Raw genomic sequence first — 19,818 nt, 5'->3', positions numbered from 1 at the left:
ACTTTTCATTAAAAAGATTTTATGTGAAATAAGTGAAAGTTGTATTAAGTATATAGATACTAAGGTGACTGCAGGAAACGGTGAAAAAAGAAGAAACTTATTTCTTAAAAAACTGAAATAATTTTAAAACTTCATAGTTGACTTTAATATCCAACTACAACTGAATTGTGTCTCTTCTAAATCATTACAAAGTGAATGATACACATTCTTAGCAAACCCAGCATTATTTATTACTCACAGAGGGCCACAAACTAATTAACATTCAGGAGTCTCATAATTTGATATGTAGAAGACAGGCAAAGTGATAAAAAGCTCTTTTCACTCTTTATTGCATTTTGATAAATGTAATGGAAATCTTTCACCGAGCGGATCTTAGAGGTATGTCATTAACCAGAGCAATAAATCTGTTTTGAAACCCAGAGCTGAAGAGCTTTCTTATTCCAAGGCAAACAGTGGGGAGGATTTGATTTTAGTCTTCTATTCTCAGATATCACCCAAGTTATTTAACAAATAAGGGATGAAAATAATATATTTTCATCAATAAATTTAATAAATATTTTAATAATTTAATAAATAAGAGATAAAATATTTTCATCAATACTCTGTGCCAATGATGTAGGCAGAAGCTGGATGAACCAAAGAATTAAAAATTTATATTTTTTAAAGATCTATTTGGAATACATTTCTCATTTAACAAGGACTAAATCTAGGATTCAGTCTGCCCTCTGGTGAGAACACAGGAGTCCAGAGAAACTCGGCACTATCTTGGGCATCTGTAAGTTCCCAACCTTCCTGACGCCCTGCCCAGATGGTTTGTTCCCTTTTTTATTGCAGAACTGGTTGGTATTAGGGTTAATCCAACACCCTATTCCTAGAAAAAAGATAATTAAATAGTCCTTGGCAAGGCTGCAACCGGAATGGAATAATGTGAGGTTTAAGGCCAGGTGTGGTGGCTCACGGTTGTAATCCCAGCACTTTGGGAGGCCAAGGTGGGCAGATCACTTGAGGTCAGGAGTTTGAGACCAGCATGGCCAACATGGTGAAACCCTGTCTCTACTAAAAATGAGCTGGGTGTGGTGGTAGGCACCTGTAATCCCAGCTTACTCGGAAGGCTGAGGCAGGAGAATCAATTGAATTCAGGAGGAGGAGGTTGAGGAGGTTGCAGTGGGCCAAAACCACACCACTGCACTCCAGCCTGGGTGACACAGTGAGACTTTGTCTCAAAATAAATAAATAAGTAAATAAATAAATGTAAGGTTTGAGATTATTTTAACATCGTTAATAGGATCTATCAAAAATTTCCATTAAAATAACAAAAACTGAATATAGTAATGTTTCATTTAATCTGATTTGGTTAGTACTGCAGTTACTCTATGAGGTTTTTCAATGGTTTGCAAAGGAAACTTCGATGTATGTATGACATACATTCCTGTGTAAGCAAACAAAGAAAAGCAGAATCTTCACTGGAACGTTCTTGAACACAACATACTGTGGCAGCCAGCTTCCTCACCCTCTCTGCCCTCAATTCCAGGTGCCAAATGTGAAGGCGGAGCACCCCTGCGCAGTGCAGTGGGGCGAGGTTTCCAGAAACTTAATTATTGAATCAAAGGCAGAAACAGCTGTTTCCCTGTCTGTTGACTTAACCTTGATTTTTTTTAACAAACAACATCTCTTGCTTTTCATCAACACAGAAGTGAACTCTTATTTCAGCCCAGAGAACAAGGTCAGCCTCCCTTAGTCTGGCACCTGGTAAAAATGGAAAGGGCACTGACTTTGGAAACAGATGTGGGCTTGGATCGTGGCTCATCTGTTTAATGGCTATGTCACTTCTGGACAAATTTTTTACTGTCTCTGAACTTTGGTTATTTGAAAGATTAGAGACGAATGAGTGCCAAATGCTTAACGCAGTGCCTGATCACTTAAATAGGCTACTACTTATATTATTGTCACATTCTTGAGCTCACATGTAATTACTTCATGGAGAAATTTAATAGCCTCTCATGTATATATTATAGGTCAAGACACAAAAGCAAGTTTCATTTTCAAGACTGAGGTTTTCTTATTACCATCCAGGAAGGCACCTGATTTCTGAATGTTGATTAAATAAATGTTTACTTACTTCCTAGTATTCCTACAAAGCCACATAAAGTTAGAAGGTAGTCCGTTCATAAAAGGGAAAAATAACTGCTAATTCTCTTGGTGATCCACATTTCTGCCTAATTTAGACTTGCAATTAACTTTCATGCCAAATGTCACTGTTGTCTTCTGAGTGTTAGTTTACAAAGCAAACCTCCTCTTTCTGGTTTTCCCAAATGAGACTCAGTTATGCATTTGCATAATTTTCTTTTTTATTTTATTTATTTATTTTTTTTGAGATGCAGTCTTGCTCTATTGCCCAGGCTGTTCAGTAGTGGCACAATCTTGCCTCACTGCAACCTCCGCCTCCCAGGTTCAAGCAATTTTTGTGCCTCAGCCTCCCGAGTAGCTGGGATTACAGCTATGCACCATTACATTTGACAAATTTTTGTGTTTTTAGTAGAGATGGGGTTTTCATCATGTTGCCCAGGCTGGTCTCGAACTCCTGGCCGTCAGGTGATCCACCCGCCTTGGCCTCCCAAAGTGCTGGGATTACAGGCGTGAGCCACCGTGCCTGGCCAAAATTTGCATAATTTTCTAAGCAATTTTCAGGCTGGTTTTTATAGAACAAAGTCATACCTTTCCATCCATTACAGAAACATTAGCAGCTGGTGAGGATTCAGCTGTGGACGTTGAAGGAAATATGTGAAAACTAGCATCTCTTGGTGATCTCACAATTTCATTCTGACGATACAACCGATGATGTCGCAGTTTGGAGACCCATGCATCAAACCAGTCCTGGGATTTCACCTAAAACAATGAACGAGAGGAGAAAGTAATTGTAAAATCACTCTCCTGCCTACCACTGGTGTAGGCAAATGGTTTCCCATGATAATGGCAGAGAAACTGTTGAAAAGTGATTTCACCTTCAAATGATAGATGTGCTCTTCTGTGTCAAGGTCTATTCTTCGAGCTTTCTTTTTAATTGACATGACTGAGAGTCCGACATCTATGCTCCCGTGGACCTTTCCTTTCTGAATCTGAAATCAAAAGACTAGTAAATAGGCTGAAAGGATATATGATTTGATGTTTCTGTACTGGATTTAAGTGAACTCAAGGTAATCTTTAAACTTATCTACGAGAAGTGGAATACTACATATACCTCCTTAACAAACAGAAAATAGTTAAGGTTCTATGGATTAGGTTCTAGGACAGTTGATGTTGCAGTGACTTCACATCAATTTTTATGAATACGACTATTCATCTTATTCCTGTTTTGGCATAGAATGTAATACTAATTCTTCATAATTCTAGATTTCACAGCTTATATTCTCCCAAAAGGACATCTTTAGTGGTCCTAAAATAACTGCGGTCAATCTTTGACGTATAACCCAGAACATCCCTGAGTAATCAGCTGGCAGACAGCTGCTGGGGCAGGACGGGGCAGCTGGCACCAGAAAGCAGGGAGCAGCCGGCTCTTCCTTCTGGCTGCTCCTCTGATCAAGGACATGGCTGATTCAATGGCAGGGATGGGGACAAAACTGAAACCTGAGCCTTCTGTTACTTCCCCTACACCACAATGATGAAGGAAGGAATTTTCCAGTGTTACATGCAAACTACTCCTTTGTATACTAAATAAAAACAATTGAAATAATTTTTGTGAATTGGGATCTCCAAGATAAAAAGATGTATGACGTAGAAATAAAATTTGTAAGATAGTTTTTAAAAGGACATTGACAAGAACAAAGCAGCACACATAAAACAGAGTTTATTGGGAGATGGAGGAAAAAAGCCTATTTGCGTTTTCTCTCCAAGTGACAGAAGGTGATTTTACTCATGTGTCACTTTTAAGGTTTAAGCTTCTGTTTTTAATAACACACATCAAAATAGTTAAATCTTCATGCACTAGGTTGACACACTTTAGAACATGGAGGTTTGGGAGCTTGTGAAATCTTACAGGCCCAGACATGCACAAAGCTGGTAACTATGGCACAAGGCTTGTACAATTACAGTGTTTACTCACTTCAAGCAGAATTCGAAATCAATCTTTGAAACATGTCCTGTGTGCTACTTACATCGAGTGGTGCCTTTGAATACTTTAACATTCCATTATCCAGGACAAAAAAACGCTGCAAGAACCAAACACTCCCAGTTACTGTCTGTATTTTGAATTGTACAAAACATTCACAAATGTGGGTCTAATGTTGCTTGGCATTTATTAATCAATATGTTTGATCATTTTAATGTATCTGGATTCAGTGCATTTGGCCACCGTCAGTCACATTAAATGGTAAGGAGATAAGAGCTCTAGTTCCATACTGTTAACCTACCAAGATTCTTTATACATAATCCAATGGGGATGGAGTCTTTTCACCATGATTTTTCTTAACAGGGAAGGAATCTGAGGACCTGAAGCTACAATCCCCTGAATGAACCACATTGGGATGTTTTTCAAAGTGAGAAATGATCACAGTGACTCTGTAAGGAGCTCTATACAGGTCTACAGGGAATTTTTCACCGTGAATATAAACTCCTGAATTTTTCCTGGATACCATAGACAATTCCAGAAAACGTTCATGTGCATTACAGAAGCCAGTGGACTGAATCTATGAATAATGAATTATCTGGAACATTTAAGTGGACTTAGCAATATGCTTGCATCTCTAGTTAGCAAATGTTTGCATTCTACCATTAATCAAAGAGGTTGAATATTATTTCTGAACTACATTAAGGGTAAAAAAAGAGAGAGGTTTTTGGCAATTTTTGTCTCCTCCAAGATAATCCTAGTCCGGTCTGAATGGATTTGCCCTTTTTGCTCTACAAACACTCAGGAACTCTCAGCTGTTGATTTTTCTTCCATGGGCAATTCACAAGAGAACAAACAGCTCCCAGGGCCTGGTCAAAGAATGGGTCCTGTGCCCTCTAGTTCTACAGATGCAAGGAATCTTTCTGTTCCTGGAAAATTACTCTGCTGGCAAGTTTTTTTGTGATTTGGGACCTCTTAGCTGCTGAGATGGCAGGCAGTCAGGCCTCGGGACCACCTTCTGTGAGTACAGTGGCCTTCTGTGAGTTCTGCACAGAGAACCCCTATGAGTTCTGCACAGGACTCACAGAAGGCCACTGTAAACCCTTTGTTACGGGCTCTGCAGGACAAGAAGTAAGCACTGGAAAAAAAAGAGTTTCTACGGTTGAAAAACACTTGATTAAAATCAGTTGTCCTTAACTTGGTCAATCAAATGGGCTGACATCTGAATAAACACATGGTGGTTGCAGAGATCAGAAGAAAAGACAACAATGCAAAGCAGGCCCTTCTGTTATTTATGTAGCAAAATGTTCAAAGGCACGGTCTAGAAAGTTGCTGCCAAACCACAGCCAGTTTTGTTGAAACATGGACTGAAAGCGCTAAATTAAAGTTATCAATTCATACAAAATTTGTTTCTTTGACCGTTTTTTCCTGTGTTTCCATTTCTGTCTATCAAAGAATTTCAGCAGAGATCACCTATAGCATATCATAAGGAAAGAGATTAGCAAGGCCATCAATTTGGGGAAACACAAAGGATGAAAGGCAATGGTGATTGTAGGAAGGAGGATGGCCAGTTGGCGAAAATCTCAGGAAGAACGACAGTGGGGACAGGTCCTTGGCACTACGATAATATTATGGGTTCAGGAAAGATCGTTTCTGACAAGGAAGAAGGAACTTTCGGAGACAGGGGACCGGGGCAACATTTCCCATGTGTTCATTTTTAAGTTTTTCCCTTAAAACACATAAAATGTTTCCTCAAGGAAGTTAACATACATAATCTCCCTGCATTGAGCCAATGGGCAGCCACCACTGGCCATTTGGGCCAATAAATTTATCTGCCCTGAGATGAAATCCACGTGCAGATGTGCCAAATATATAGATTTATTCTTCCACTGATTTCAAAGAGGATACTGGGTGGCCCACTAAAGAGTTTAAACTGACGCAGTGGCTCACGCCTGTAATCCCAGCACTTTGGGAGGCCGAGGCGGGCAGATCATGAGGTCAGGAGTTTGAGACCAGCCTGGCCAATATGGTGAAACCCAATCTCTACTAAAAATAAAAATAAAAAAAATTAGCCAAGCGTGGTGGCGTGTGCCTGTAGTCCCAGCTACTCCAGAGGGAGGCTGAGGCAGAAGAATCACTTGAACCCGAGAGGTAGAGGTTGCAATGAGCCGTGATTGTGCCACTTCACTCCAGCCCGGGTGACAGAGTGAGACTCTGTCTCAAAAAAAAAAATAAGTAAATAAATAAAAATAATAGTTTAAACTGAAAATGTACGGCAACTTTCTCCTCCTTAGTATGACAGAATCCTTGCTATTTGGGTAATGGTAAAATGCAGTAAAAAATATTTTCTCCATAATTAAAACTGAGAGACAGGACAACGATGTTGGGAGGAAGGAGAGGAATAAACTGTAGCCTTTAAAGAGCAGTAAACAAACTTCTGGGATCAGCGACCTCCAGCTTTAGTTTGTACTGGTAACAATAATTCTAGGAATGTATCCCAAAGAACTAAACAGAAGTTCATGTGTAAGGATGTTCATCACATCACAATAGTAAAAAATAAGGCATGTCTTACATATCCAGCAACAGGGAATTAGTTTGATAGCAGTGGGATATATAATATAGATCCATCCAAAATGATACATGCATGCATTTAAAATACCTCATATTTCAAAGAGTATTTAATGAGAACTTATCTATACTAATTTAAGTGAAAAAAGCAAATCAGACAACAATATATACCAACTGGATTAAATATCAAGTATTTTTTTCCCTCCATATGTATATTACAGATCTCAGTCCCTGGTAACTATAATAGACTACAACCCATGTGGTTAAAATAAGGCCTTAAAAGTTAGTTTTATAGCCGGGTGTGGTGGCTCACACCTGTAATCCCAGGACTTTGTGAGGCTGAGGTGGGCGGATCACTTGGGGCTGGGAGTTCAAGACCAGCCTGGCTAACAGGGCAAAAACCTGTCTCTACTAAAAATACAAAAATTAGTCAGGCATGGTGGCATGCACCTGTAGTCCTAGCTACTCAGGAGGCTGAGGTGGAAGAATTGCTTGAACCTGCGAGGTGGAAGCTGCAGTGAGCTGAGATCATGCCACTGCACTCCGGCTTGGGTAACAGAGTGAGACTCTGTCTCAAAAAAAAGTTAAAAAAAGCTAGTTTTACACATACTACCATATTCTTAGTTTCCCACCTCATGATAGCAAATAAGATCTTCTTTATTTATGAAGATGATCTGAACCTGAATATGATAAAAATGTTACCTTGTGCCAGCCTTTTAAAGGCCATTTTCTTTTCTTCAGCATAAAGCCCTCGTGTTTGTCTGGTTTCTGGACATTGGTTTGGCCTATTTTCAGCCCTTCTATAATTTCCCAGCTGTCAGCTTCCTGAGAGAAAAGAAGAAAAACAAATCACATGTTTCTCAGTGCCTGATGACACACTTAAAGCAGATTCTTAAGTAGAAGTTGCTTTTGAAGCAGTACTGGGCCCACCAGAAAGAAGGATGAACAACATTCCGGAGCAAATTCTAACATCAAACACAGCTATGCACTTTTAACTGAAGTTAAAAAGAGTTTCCCAGGCAGACCTAGAGGTAAGTGGGGCCCATCAGAGGCTCAGTGGAGCCACCTTGTCTGTTTGGGGTAGGACGGAAATTAGATTGCCTGTACTCAGAATGTTTAAAATGCATTTTTCCAGACAGTGAATCCCTGAACACAGAGGCACTTTAAAGTTGCAAAATAAGACTACTTTGATGACAAATGTTCAATTAGTGTGTGGGCCTGGCTTTCTGTGTAGAAATGGAAAGGCTGCTGTTTTCTCAAGTGGCTCAGAACCTGCTATTAACAGGGAATAACAGTGCTGTGGTCACGGCTGCTCTCGGGGAGGTTTGCATGCATTCCAAAGTGCACATAAGACACCTGCTCACCAAAGACACACCAAAGAACTTCATGCTTTCAAAGATACACATGCCCCTGGGAGCCTCTGGGTTGCATTTCTTAGTAGTGAATTGCAATTCAACAAGTTAGCACTGTTTATGAATAATGTTTAGAATAATAGGAGAAACTAGTAGGCTCTTATAAAAAGTCTAATGCCTGTGGCTTTTGACTCACAGAGAAAGTTAGATGACCACTATATTCCAGAAAATAATCTCCATCTATGTGTAAATATATTCATTAGAGCTCTCTCTCTGTTCTTAGAGAGATATCCACTGTATTTAGTGGCACTTCTATTTTCAGTAGCCCCACCCATGGATAATACCTCTGGAAGAATAATATTTTTATTTCTGGCTCGATTTATTTGGAAGTTTGTGTTCACCTTTGATTTACTGTGTGTGTACGTGTGGATGATGAAGAATATTCTCTATAACTTGTGAAAGTGGAAACATTTAATAAGTGCAGATCTTTGCAAGCTTTCTTCTGACTAAACTCATATTGTAGTAATGGCTACTAACTACTAATTTATTTTTTCCAATTTTTTATTTTTTCTTTTTTCATTTCAATAGGTTTTTGTGGAACAGGTGGTGTTTGGTTACATGAATAAGTTCTTTAGTGGTGATTTCTGAGATTTTGGTGCACCCATCACCCAAGCAGTGTACAATGTATCCACTGTGCAGTCTTTTATCCCTCGCCACCCCCCACCCTTTCCCGAGAGTCCCCAAAGTCCAATGTATCATTCTTATGTATGGCTACTAATTTCTATCACAGTGTTTTTTTTCTTCTTTGGGAGTTTAACTCCAGAAGGGGGGGGGAAAAGAGATAAGATAGAAAGGCAAAAAGTTAAAATGTATTTCTTAAACATAGATGTGACAGCTTTGAGCAAATAATTTTATTCAGTCTGATGCAATAGTACTAAGTCCAGTAAAAGAAATGGAAAAGAATCCTACTATAGTTCTCACAATTAAATAGGCTGTCAAACTAACAGAGGCAAAAGATAAAACCAGAGCAGACAATGTTCCCCCTGTTTCAATTATAAATGCTGTGGATAATGTTACAAATAAAGTGTGTAAGAAATGAAACAACTCATCTCAGTATAAAATAGAACCTTCTATGTTCTATTTTCCATTATGTTAAAATTTCTCCCTCTATACTTAGTAGACTAGGACTATCTTAAGATAACTAAAATTAATTTCTGAAAATTGAATAATTTGTTTTTGTAATTTCAGTTGATATTTTTTCTGCTTAAAAGTCTCCAATTTTCCTGGGTTTACTTATAACAGAGCTAAAAGCCCTAATGTGATCATGTCAGTACTTAAGCAAGATATATACATATTTTTGGTATTATAAGTTTTAAAAATACTTTTAATCTAATAACAATAAATAAGAACAGACAGTAATGTCATAACCGCCCAAACTTTTTCATTTGGAAAAAAAAGAGACATTTCCTTTCTGAAGGGTAAACTCTACGTGCACATGTTTGCAGATGTATGCGGGTGAGTGTGCATGTGTGTGGGTACATAAAAATGCTTCAGCAGGTGAATGCATCAAGCTTAGGATTGGAACAAATCCTGATCAGGACAATGTGTACTTAAAAAAAAAAAAATTCTTCCACCACTAATCAGTGCCCATGAAGCCCATCTCTCAAAGGGGCTGAGAGATGGTGAGATGCGATGGTATCTGGGTTAGATATGGCCCTCTGATTTCATGAGGCCCCAAGAGATGTGGTGTCTACTGACACAGAAACACAACCAGGGTTTATTAGTCCTACAGCAAGATCTAAGTGGGCACCAACATGGAGAAGTAATGGGAAGTAGATGCTGTTTGTACCCTACCCAGATCCCTTTATATCAAGCCAGTGGACCCAAGCCCCAGCTGCTGTGAGCTGGGCTAACAGCCACCTCCTTCTAGGAAGAATTGCTGTTTGACCAAGCTGGGGCCTTCATGCCTGGAAAATTATGCCATAATTATCAGTAAAGTGAGAACAATATTGGTATGTACTTCAATGAGTTGGGGGCTGATTAAGTGAGATAATACATGCTCTAATCCAGTGCCTGGCATAAAGTAGGTGCTCAATAAATTTTAGCTACCTTTTTCCATTGCTCTTTTATTTATTTGTTCTCTATTTCCTTTAGCTAACTATAAGAGAGAATTGCTATTTCAAAGAGATTACTAGTTATATTATATTTACCAGGTATACAGTCTCTACTCGCTATTCAAATGGAAGTCAGACCACTTATGTTTTATAGTTTAATAACTCCCTGCTTTCCATGGTTTAGCAGTCTATTCTTGTCTGATAGAACAAACTTTATAGCTTGTCATATCTTTACAGTTTAAAGAGGTTCAAGTGTATATATTCCATAACAGTTGGGTAGTAAAGTGTTCTTTTCTAACAGGATTATGTTTAATATAGAAAAGCAAGGTGTAATGATCAGTTTTACATATTTAGAAGTTAACCGTCTTTGGGTATAAAGTGCTATTTTTATACTGGAATTCAAAGTCTGTATGCATTCTATTTTCAGAATTTCTCAATAAAGGAGAAAGCCCATTGAAAATCTCAGGGAGGGATGGGCAGGAGTAGGATGGTACCTTTCCAACTTTTCCCTATCATTTTTACATTTTAGACATATGTGAATTTAATTTTCCTCAGTCTGAGGAAGAGCAGGCTGAAGGGGAGGGAACACTGGCTCCCACGACACAGAAAAGGTCTTATAAATAATCTGCAGTGTTCTCTCACGAGCTCATTGCTAGGAAGGCCAGATGTGAGAAGGAGCCTAGAAGCCAGAATATACAACAGCACCTCTGCATGGGTTCTATTTTACCTTGCAGCTTGGGAAGAGCTGACAAGCATTGGTTGTGGAGTTGGACAAGTCTAAGTTTGAATTCTTGATCTGCTATAATCCTTGATAGCTTATTTACTTATTTATTTATGTTTTTACTATGGGCAAGTTATTAACTCTCAGTTTCCATATTTGCAAAATGTGATAAATACCTACACTGTGTGGAGCTGTTTATGAGAACTATATTAAATGGGATAATACATTTAAATACTTCTCATAGTGTCTGGTGATGCAGTACATGGGCAATAATGGTATAATAAAAATAATGTTATTATTTTTATTGCTGGACACAGTTTTTTTTTCTTTTCCATTAGCTGGGCATAGAAATATTTGTTCATCTCCAACAGGGAAGGCAATAGCTTCTTTTTCCTTCTTCCCTTAAACAGAATTTGGGACCTTTGTATGTAACCCTACAAATCCCAGCAAATTATACATTCTCTGTTCTCTCTTATAAAGGGCAGAGAAACTCTACTCATTGGAAGCAGAAAAAGTGCAAAGAGTTGCCTACAACTGGCATCACAGCTATTTTAGGGGAGTCAGATGTAAACGTTATTCACAGTTCAATTGGCCCCAGAGCAGGCATCACGCCAGCAGAGAAAGCACCGCATTTCATCACTGACCTTAGAGAGGGGGACTGGCTCTGGTTCTAGCAATTGCCGACTTACAGAGGGCTCGGTGCTAGAGGAAGCAGTCCTCTCCAGTATGTGAATACTCTGAAAATAAATGGAAACATAGCCCAGGGTTAGACAACTCACTTCTCATGTGAGTGTGCACGGGGATGAAATCATACACAACACAGTCAAAACAGTGAGCTATGTTAAAAACGGCAAGTTCCCGAAAAGACCAAAGATAGCAGCAACAGTCAGAAAAATATGTCGGCACAGGATTTTCCCCTCCTCTTCTAGATTTGCTGCTGAACTGCTGCTACAGTGCTGGTTTCAGTCTTGGAGAGTCAGAGGAATATCTCTCGGAAGATTTTATGATACACACACAAGAAAACTTACAACTTTATGACAAAGACACACCTACTACTTAGACTAATGAGCCTTACATAGAAATATTTGCTCATCTCTCCAACTGGGAATAGCAACAGACAAAAAGAAAGGTCTACCTTAAAAAATCCAGTGGCGGCCAGGCATGGTGGCTCACGCCTGTAATCCCAGCACTTTGGGAGGCTGGGACAGACGGATCACCTGAGGTCAGGAGTTCGAGACCAGCCTGGCCAACATAGTGAAACCCTGTCTCTATTAAAAATACAAAAATTAGCCCAGCGTGCTGGTGGAAGCCTGCAATCCCAGCTACCTGGGAGGCTGAAGCAGGAGAATCGCTTGAACCTGAGAGGTGGAGGTTGCAGTGAGCCAAGATTGCACCATGCTCTCCAGCCTGGGCAACAAGAAGGAAACTCTATCGCAAAAATAAATAAATAAATAAAAATCCAGAGCCTTCACACCCTTCAGTCTCTAAAGTTTCTTACAAAAACGCACAGAGAAGAAAACAATTCACCAAATACCATAAATGGTAGGTGTCTTTTACAAAGAGCATTTATATATTAGCAAGATAAAATTTCAACAGAAAAATGGGTTAAGTACACGAACAGTTAACACATGTAAAACATTTGAAAAGATGTTCAAACTTAGAAGTATTCAAAAAGAGAATCAAAATAATAATTTCTTTTACCCATCAGATTCAAGAATGAAGTGGGGTTGGAAGAAAGAAAACATAAATTAGATATGATCTTTCTAAAGAGGAATTTTGCAATTATATTAAAGCTCTTGGGGAAAAAAAAAGTACATGCCTTAACCTAAATTACATAAATCTACTCATTAAGAATCCTTCACTATCTTGGCACATTATGAAAGCATAAAAGAAGGAAACAAACCTTGTTTCATGCACTCTTCAAATACATATGAGCAAAACTTCCCTACTGTAAAGACTACAAAGATTTTTTAAAAGGTTTTTTTTTTTTTTTTTTTAATGCATGAGGTGATTTTTCTAAAAAAGAACCATGGGTAATAAAGATCAAAGATAGGAGTGTCACTGTAAAGATCAAAGATACAAGTGTCACTGTATTACAGAGATATAAAATGCTTCCCCCACCAACAAATAAATTACCTTATACTTTGAGATAATTTTCTATAGGAAAAAAAGTTTCCAATGTAATTTTTAAAATTACCAGTTAGAAATTACACACTTTAGTAGCAAGTTTCTCCCTCGCTATTTAATAGAATATTAACAAAAAACTTCATTCAAATAAATATAATAAAGTACAAGATAAGAAACTGCCGGTGAAATATGTTATTTATTCATTCATAGTTCAATTAATCAACACATCATTATTAGGCACCCACACTGTGCCAGGCACAGATGACAGGGCCACAGAGAACAAAACAGACAAGAGAACTACTCTTATGATGCTTATATTCTAGAAAGAGTTCTTATCATACAAAAGACCAAATAATGGTTAGGACTTTTTTGTAAGCCCACGTATTAACCTTGTCTCATGTGGCTACTGCTTTTGCTTACTTTAATCTTCCAGTCAGGTATCTCTGATCTGAGCTTCTCTTTAAGGACTCTCCCCGATCCCCATCCTTTCAGGTTGCTGGGCAATAAAACACACAGATACATCACCAACTGTTTCCCCCGCCTCCAAAAAAAAATAGTAAGAAAAACAAAACCTGGAAAGAAACTTGACCTTAGCAACTATGTAGGCAGGAAATAAAGTAACTAAGCTAGGGAAAGGAAATTAAATCCCCTAACTTCCAAGTGAAGCCATAGATATAGAAATCAATGTGGTATATTTGAAGTGTGATAGAAATAAATTTTTCTTATGTAGATACGAGGGGATACTTAAGATGTCGCCAGAATTATGTGGGTCAGAAGGGTTAGCAACCACACAAACCAGGACCCACAACTGTAAAATACCTACCACAGTACCTAGCACAAAGAACACAACATTAGTCTCTTCTCCATTTGATGTTACAAAACAGTTTATATTATGGAAGAAAAATAAGAAGTTCAATCACTTCAAATATAGCACAATATATCTAAACCCTAAATTCTGTTGATTTGTCAAAGCCCAGAGAATCATAAAAAACATTTAGTGAGACATAACAAGTAAATGAATATTTTTATTATCACTAATGTATGTATTTGTTACTGAAAAAGTTAAAGGACAATTTAGAAAACTACCAGCGGCTACCCATTATTGTAATTGTAACTAGCTTCAAAAAACAAGCTATTCCATGTAACCTCCAGGATGACAATGAAGAAGCCAACAGCTCTTGTAGAAACTCACGAGTCTAGAACCTATCATTGTCTATTCAATAATAAAAAATTAATCCACTACCTTGAATTTTCTCCAAACTCATGGTTTTAAAAAAAGCATAACCCTAAAGTTATGTAATTACATACCAAGCAATTTGTTATTTTAAATGAAATATCTAAGTAATTGAATGTTGTATTTTTTTACACCAGCAGCTATAAAAAAGACAGTTTAAACTGACCATACCCACTCCTGGCCTCTAGCTAGATTGAGTGCTCCTTGAAGGTGGGGACAAGCTCATCTTCATCCTGGAATTCCATTTTCTCTACCCGTAATCCACCCCATCCTAGCACAACAATCTGCACACTGAAGCCAGTCAAAAATGTGTGGAATCTTTTAGTGCTAATTTGCAGAGAACAGTCCTTCAGCAATTTATTACCTTCCAGCTTTATCTTGGAATTATTATTATTATTTTTGAGACAGAGTCTTGCTCCATCGCCAGGCTGGAGTGCAGTGACACAATCTCAGCTCACTACAACCTCTGCCTCCCGGGTTCAAGCAATTCTCCTGCCTCAGCCTCCTGAGTAGTTGGGATTACAGGTGCGCGCCACCATGCCTGGTTGTATTTTTAGTAGAGACGGGGTTTCTCAATATTGGTCAGAATGGTCTTGATCTCTTGACTTCGTGATCCACCCTCCTCAGCCTCCCAAAGTGCTGAGATTACAGGCGTGAGCCACTGCGCCCAGCCTATCTTGGAATTATAAAAATCATGCTTCAATAGGACAGAACTTTCGAAAACAGTTAAAAAGCCTAACTTTTAAAACAGAAAAATCTAGTGGATTAATCACAGAACTCTTACTTATTCGATTTAAAGCTATGACTAGTCATTAGGGAACACATCAAACTGAATTTCACGGCATCTTCAGTTGCAAAAATTAGTTCTTTTCATAAGACTTCCTTTAAGATCATAATTTGTGGTATAATTTTTGTACTTTTCTTCACAAGATAGCTGTTTTCATATGCTTTCAGAGTGAAGTGGAAACACATGCCACTACTTTCAAGGTGTTATACACATTATGTAAGCAAGTGTATGTAAACATTAAAGGGTTATGTAAACCAGTTAGTTATTCTTTTAAAATCAAGTTTCCTCTCAAATGCTAAAATTATAATTTAATTTCCAGGTCAGTTTTTTAAGGAACTTAGAACACATAGAGAAGGTGGAAGTACTTACCCGCCCTCTGTTTCCCCTGATCAGAGATAACTGATGCATATTTAGCTTAAAACCAGGAACCTGGAACACATATTTCACTGTAGCTCTTTAATTTGGTAAAAATATGCTCCTCAGGTTAGTGTTCATTGATCTCAATACCTCCTGAGCAGCAAGTGGAAATGTGCCAACATGACTGTAGTCTAGGTTACTTGGTATCAAAGACATAGGTAAACAGACAGACAATGAGACAATAATAGCTGAATGGTTTAGTGCAACTCACGCGGAGAGAAACGTGATTCTCAAAATGAGAGTCCAGGAGATCTGTTGAATAGGGGTCTTGTCATTTACTTACTTAAATTTCATTAAAAAGATATAAAGACATTGCTGGTAATGTTTTAGGCTGCGGCTACAAATTTCTGTACAGACTCACTTTTTCTACAAATTTAGGACAGTAGTAAAGAGAATTGGTCCACTGCTCTCTGAATGTTAACTCCATTGAAATTGTTCACCTAACTATCTTAGCTAAGCTATTTTTATATTCACAGATTACCCAAAATATTTTCAAAGAAAAATATTCAAAATAATTTAGAAATTTCTAAAGTACGTTCTTCAAGCTTTCAGCTATTTGGCATGTCTCTCTTCTAGTTATAGCTGCTACTTTGAACGTAGCAACACTATTTCAGTGGTACTAGTAACTTTTGTAGGATAGTGTTGATAATGATGATGACAATGGCAGTTAATATTTACTGGTTTTTACATTCCTATCTCTATGCTTTACATGAATTATTGCATTCCATCTTCACAAGCCTTTGAATAATGACTATTAAATGATCTGCCTGACTGACCAGATAAAGGGATATAGAGATTAAGAGGGGCACACAGTCACTAAGGGTTGGAGTTGGAAGGTGACAAGATTTTACTCTTGAGTCAAGCTTGTATATATGGCCTTCTGAATTAACATGAAAGCTAATGTCAAATGACAAAAATAACAGAAATTTCAAATTGATAAATGAACATATCACAAAGCTTTCTCTACCACAACCTTCTGTGGATATAGAGAAGTAGAAATGAGTGAAATAAAAAAGAAAAAATTATAGCACTCTTAAATATGGTACAATCTTAGGGATAATTTCTTTGTTACCCTTACAGCACACTCAAGTTAATTTCCAATTTCTAATTTTATTTTATTTTCAAAAACACACTCAAACCAGACAATTTCTAATTTTTAAGAACTGAGAGCAAGTCAGCTAGCTTTTACTTTGGGGGTACGGTGTATGGTGCAGACAAAAGAACATAAGTTTTGCAGCTCTACAGACCAGCATACCAACCCTCATCTGCTATTTACTATGAGACGTAGACAAATCATTAACCTCTTTCAACCTCAGTGTCCTCTATCTGTAAAATGAGGATAATAATATCTACCTTACAAGACACTGCAAGTCACAGGGTAGGCATCCAGTGTATGCACAGTGCTGCCCAAAGGCTGGCACACAGTAGGCACCCAATAAATAGCAGCTATCATCTCAGTTATAAACATTACAGGAATAAATGTCTAGGAAACTTATGCATTCCCATTGCCACAGAAAGATGACTTTCAAACACTTTGCTGGTGTCTGACACCTGGGAGCCCTTTTGGAAGTGAGGAAGCCATGCCTTCCATGACCATCATGTTACCCAGCAAACCCAGTAACCATGGTCAGCATCACCTCGTGATCAGGACATCAAAATTTGGTGAGAGAGCTGTCAACGTGAGTTGAGACAGACGGCCTAGATATTCTCTAATGGGAAGGCAACAGCAGTGATGGGAGCATAGATTTCATCCTTCTGAAGGTCTGCAGCAGAAGATGCATGTGGATTTTCCTTCAAAAAAGTTTTTTCTTTGCACTAGCATAAAATATTAAAATCACCAAAGCCAAAAGGCCATGGCTGAAGAAGTAGCAATTATACTACTTTCTCCATTATCTGGCCTTCACTGAAAGATGCAGAAGTGCATTAACAGTAGGTCTCTATATAAGCACCCTTAAAATGAATGAAAGTAGAAAATTTTAGAAACAGTGGCTGAAAAAAATCTACATAGCACACCTGGGAAATTCTGAAGGGAGAAAAGCAAAGTCAGCACAGTCCCATCCCTTCCTGCACAGAATTATGAATCAACCACTATAGCCTCACCATTGAACTGGTCTGTTTTAATACATCCTGTACTGTAAGAAATACCATGTGGACCCATCAAGTGGTCCATTGATAGCAAAGAGTAGTTCAGCAATATTGACTATGAAAGAGATAAAAGGTATGGGAATAAACAGCTTTTTAATTCCCACAGTTGCCTTTAAGTAGAAATAGAACCAGAGCTTACTGGTGAACTTCCTCCTTATTCTGTACTCATAACACTCAACAGCATAACTAAATCAGAGGAAACCACAGCAACCAGAGTATAAGCACATACGGATCATGCTTCATTACGGCAATTATAAACAAATGGCAAATCACATAGACAAATACCAGGGCATATAAAGAGCTAATGCTCTGGAACATGTAGAGTCAGTTTAAAGGCAGGAAAACTGTGACCTGAAAATAATACTAAAGTTAATCTGTAATTTTCTAAAAGGCTTTTAAAATTACCCAGGGTAAGGATTTTTCAGTATGATAATCACTTACATGATTTTGCTAACAATACAAGCAAAAAAAAAAGTCCATATATATCATTTTAATATTTATGTAGGTTCATTTGAGGCAGAAAGTTGGACTGTTTTGATCACCCTTATAAACTGAGAGCATATCATTCATATATATATCATATTCATTCTTTCATTCAGCATTTATGAGAACATGTATTGATATCAGATCTTATATTTATGAGAATATATGTTCTTTCATTCAGCAAATATTCATCATATACAATATGTTCTCATAAATGTTTGCTGAATGAAAGAATAACTATTATATATAATATATATTATACATATATACGTATATATATACGTATATATATAGTGTCTAAGTTCCTGCTGAGACATAATTAAGTTAAATTACTGTGAGACCAAATGTAAGTAGGAAAGAAGACAAAAGGTAACCCATCTCATGCCTCAGCACCTCAAAGTGGTTTGAAAAACTTGTGCCAAGCTTCCTATGTGGCATGATATCCTTCATACTCATTTAACTTCTAATTTTATTCTTATCGAGGTAGGGTCTGCAATTTCATTATATTTTAATATAATACATAATGATATTTAATATTTGCTGACAATTTTATCATATTTACTACATTCCAAATACTGTTTTAAAGATATACACACACAAATTCATATAATATGACCTTTAGAAAAACACATTCCTTGCAGACATTTTGGGGGGAAAACAGAAAAATAGAAATTAAAACCACCCATAACCAGCAATAAACTTTTTCAATATTTTGATATATTTTCTTTCAGCTTTTTAAAATGCATATACACACTCAATTCTTAAAAACAAAATAAAAATTGTACTATTTTTTCAATTTAATAGCCTTTTTGTTTGTTTTTTGGTTTCAATTAGCAATACAGTCCTCCCTTGGTATCCTTGGGGGACTGACTCTAGGACCTTCTGCAGATACCAAAATCCACAGATCCTCAAATCCCTTATACATAATGCCATAGTATTTGCATATAACCTATGCACATCTTTCCATATACTTTAAATCATCTCCATATTACTTGTGATACCTAATACTATGTAAATGCGATATAAATAGTTGTTATACTGTATTGTTTTTTATTTGCATTATTTTGATTGTTGTGTTGTAGCAGGGGGGATATTTTCAATCCACAGAGGTTACATAAACCATGTTATGTATGTAACTCTTTATATGGCTCAACAACAGCTAGTTCAATCCACGGATCTGGAACCTGTGGCTACGGAGGTTTTAAAAGTAAAAGGTTCCCACAGCATTAAATATTCAAAAGCATTTTTAGCAGCTGTGCAATATTTCACTGTGTGGCTATGAGAGAGGTTATTTAAATACCTCCTGTTGAACATTAGACTGTTTCTAATTTTTTTACCACTATAAAAATGCTTTGATAAACATTTTTTTAATTGAAATCTTTAACATGTATCTTTGATTGTTTCCTTAGAATACATGTTTTTAGAAGTTGAGTTACTGGGTCCCATGGTATGACTTTTTAAAAAGACTTTAGATACATGTCACTAAATTTCACTCCAAAAAAGCTAAATCAATTAACATGCTTAGCAGTAGTGCAGGAGAGTATCTATTTCCTTGAAATCTCACCAGTGCTGGCTATTAAAATTTTTGAGAAATCAGCTCTTAATTGGGAGTTGAGGTCAGGAAGTCTGGCACTTGAAATATAAAACATACAGTATGTGCAGAACTTTCCTTTACTTTCATTAGAATATTTCACTTCCAGTGTAGGAGAGTTACAATGGATACCAGACAAAGGGAGATAAGATTTTCTGTTTGTCCAAGTTGAAAATC

At 37.4% G+C, this 19,818-nt stretch overlaps 1 protein-coding gene across 24 annotated transcripts in view; it reads right to left on the bottom strand.

The window, feature by feature from the left end:
* Window positions 1–19,818, bottom strand: part of OSBPL6 (oxysterol binding protein like 6) — a 203,493-nt gene that overhangs the window by 57,068 nt on the left and 126,607 nt on the right. For 22 of the 24 annotated variants that reach the window (XM_054478704.2, XM_063647645.1, XM_054478703.2 and 19 more), the window contains 5 exons: window positions 11,502–11,594; window positions 7,373–7,495; window positions 4,152–4,205; window positions 3,003–3,116; window positions 2,716–2,886 (listed from right to left, as the gene is read on the bottom strand). In XM_054478704.2, the coding sequence (XP_054334679.1) occupies window positions 2,716–2,886; window positions 3,003–3,116; window positions 4,152–4,205; window positions 7,373–7,495; window positions 11,502–11,594 (555 nt within the window). Of the gene's footprint in view, window positions 1–2,715; window positions 2,887–3,002; window positions 3,117–4,151; window positions 4,206–7,372; window positions 7,496–11,501; window positions 11,595–13,404; window positions 13,710–19,818 lie in introns of those variants that run through there. The other 2 variants (XM_063647657.1, XM_063647646.1) reach the window with 2 other exon arrangements.

Source organism: Pongo pygmaeus, chromosome 11, assembly GCF_028885625.2.
Source record: "Pongo pygmaeus isolate AG05252 chromosome 11, NHGRI_mPonPyg2-v2.0_pri, whole genome shotgun sequence".
Lineage (NCBI taxonomy): Eukaryota > Metazoa > Chordata > Mammalia > Primates > Hominidae > Pongo > Pongo pygmaeus.
This window is presented reverse-complemented; position numbering and strand designations above follow the sequence as displayed.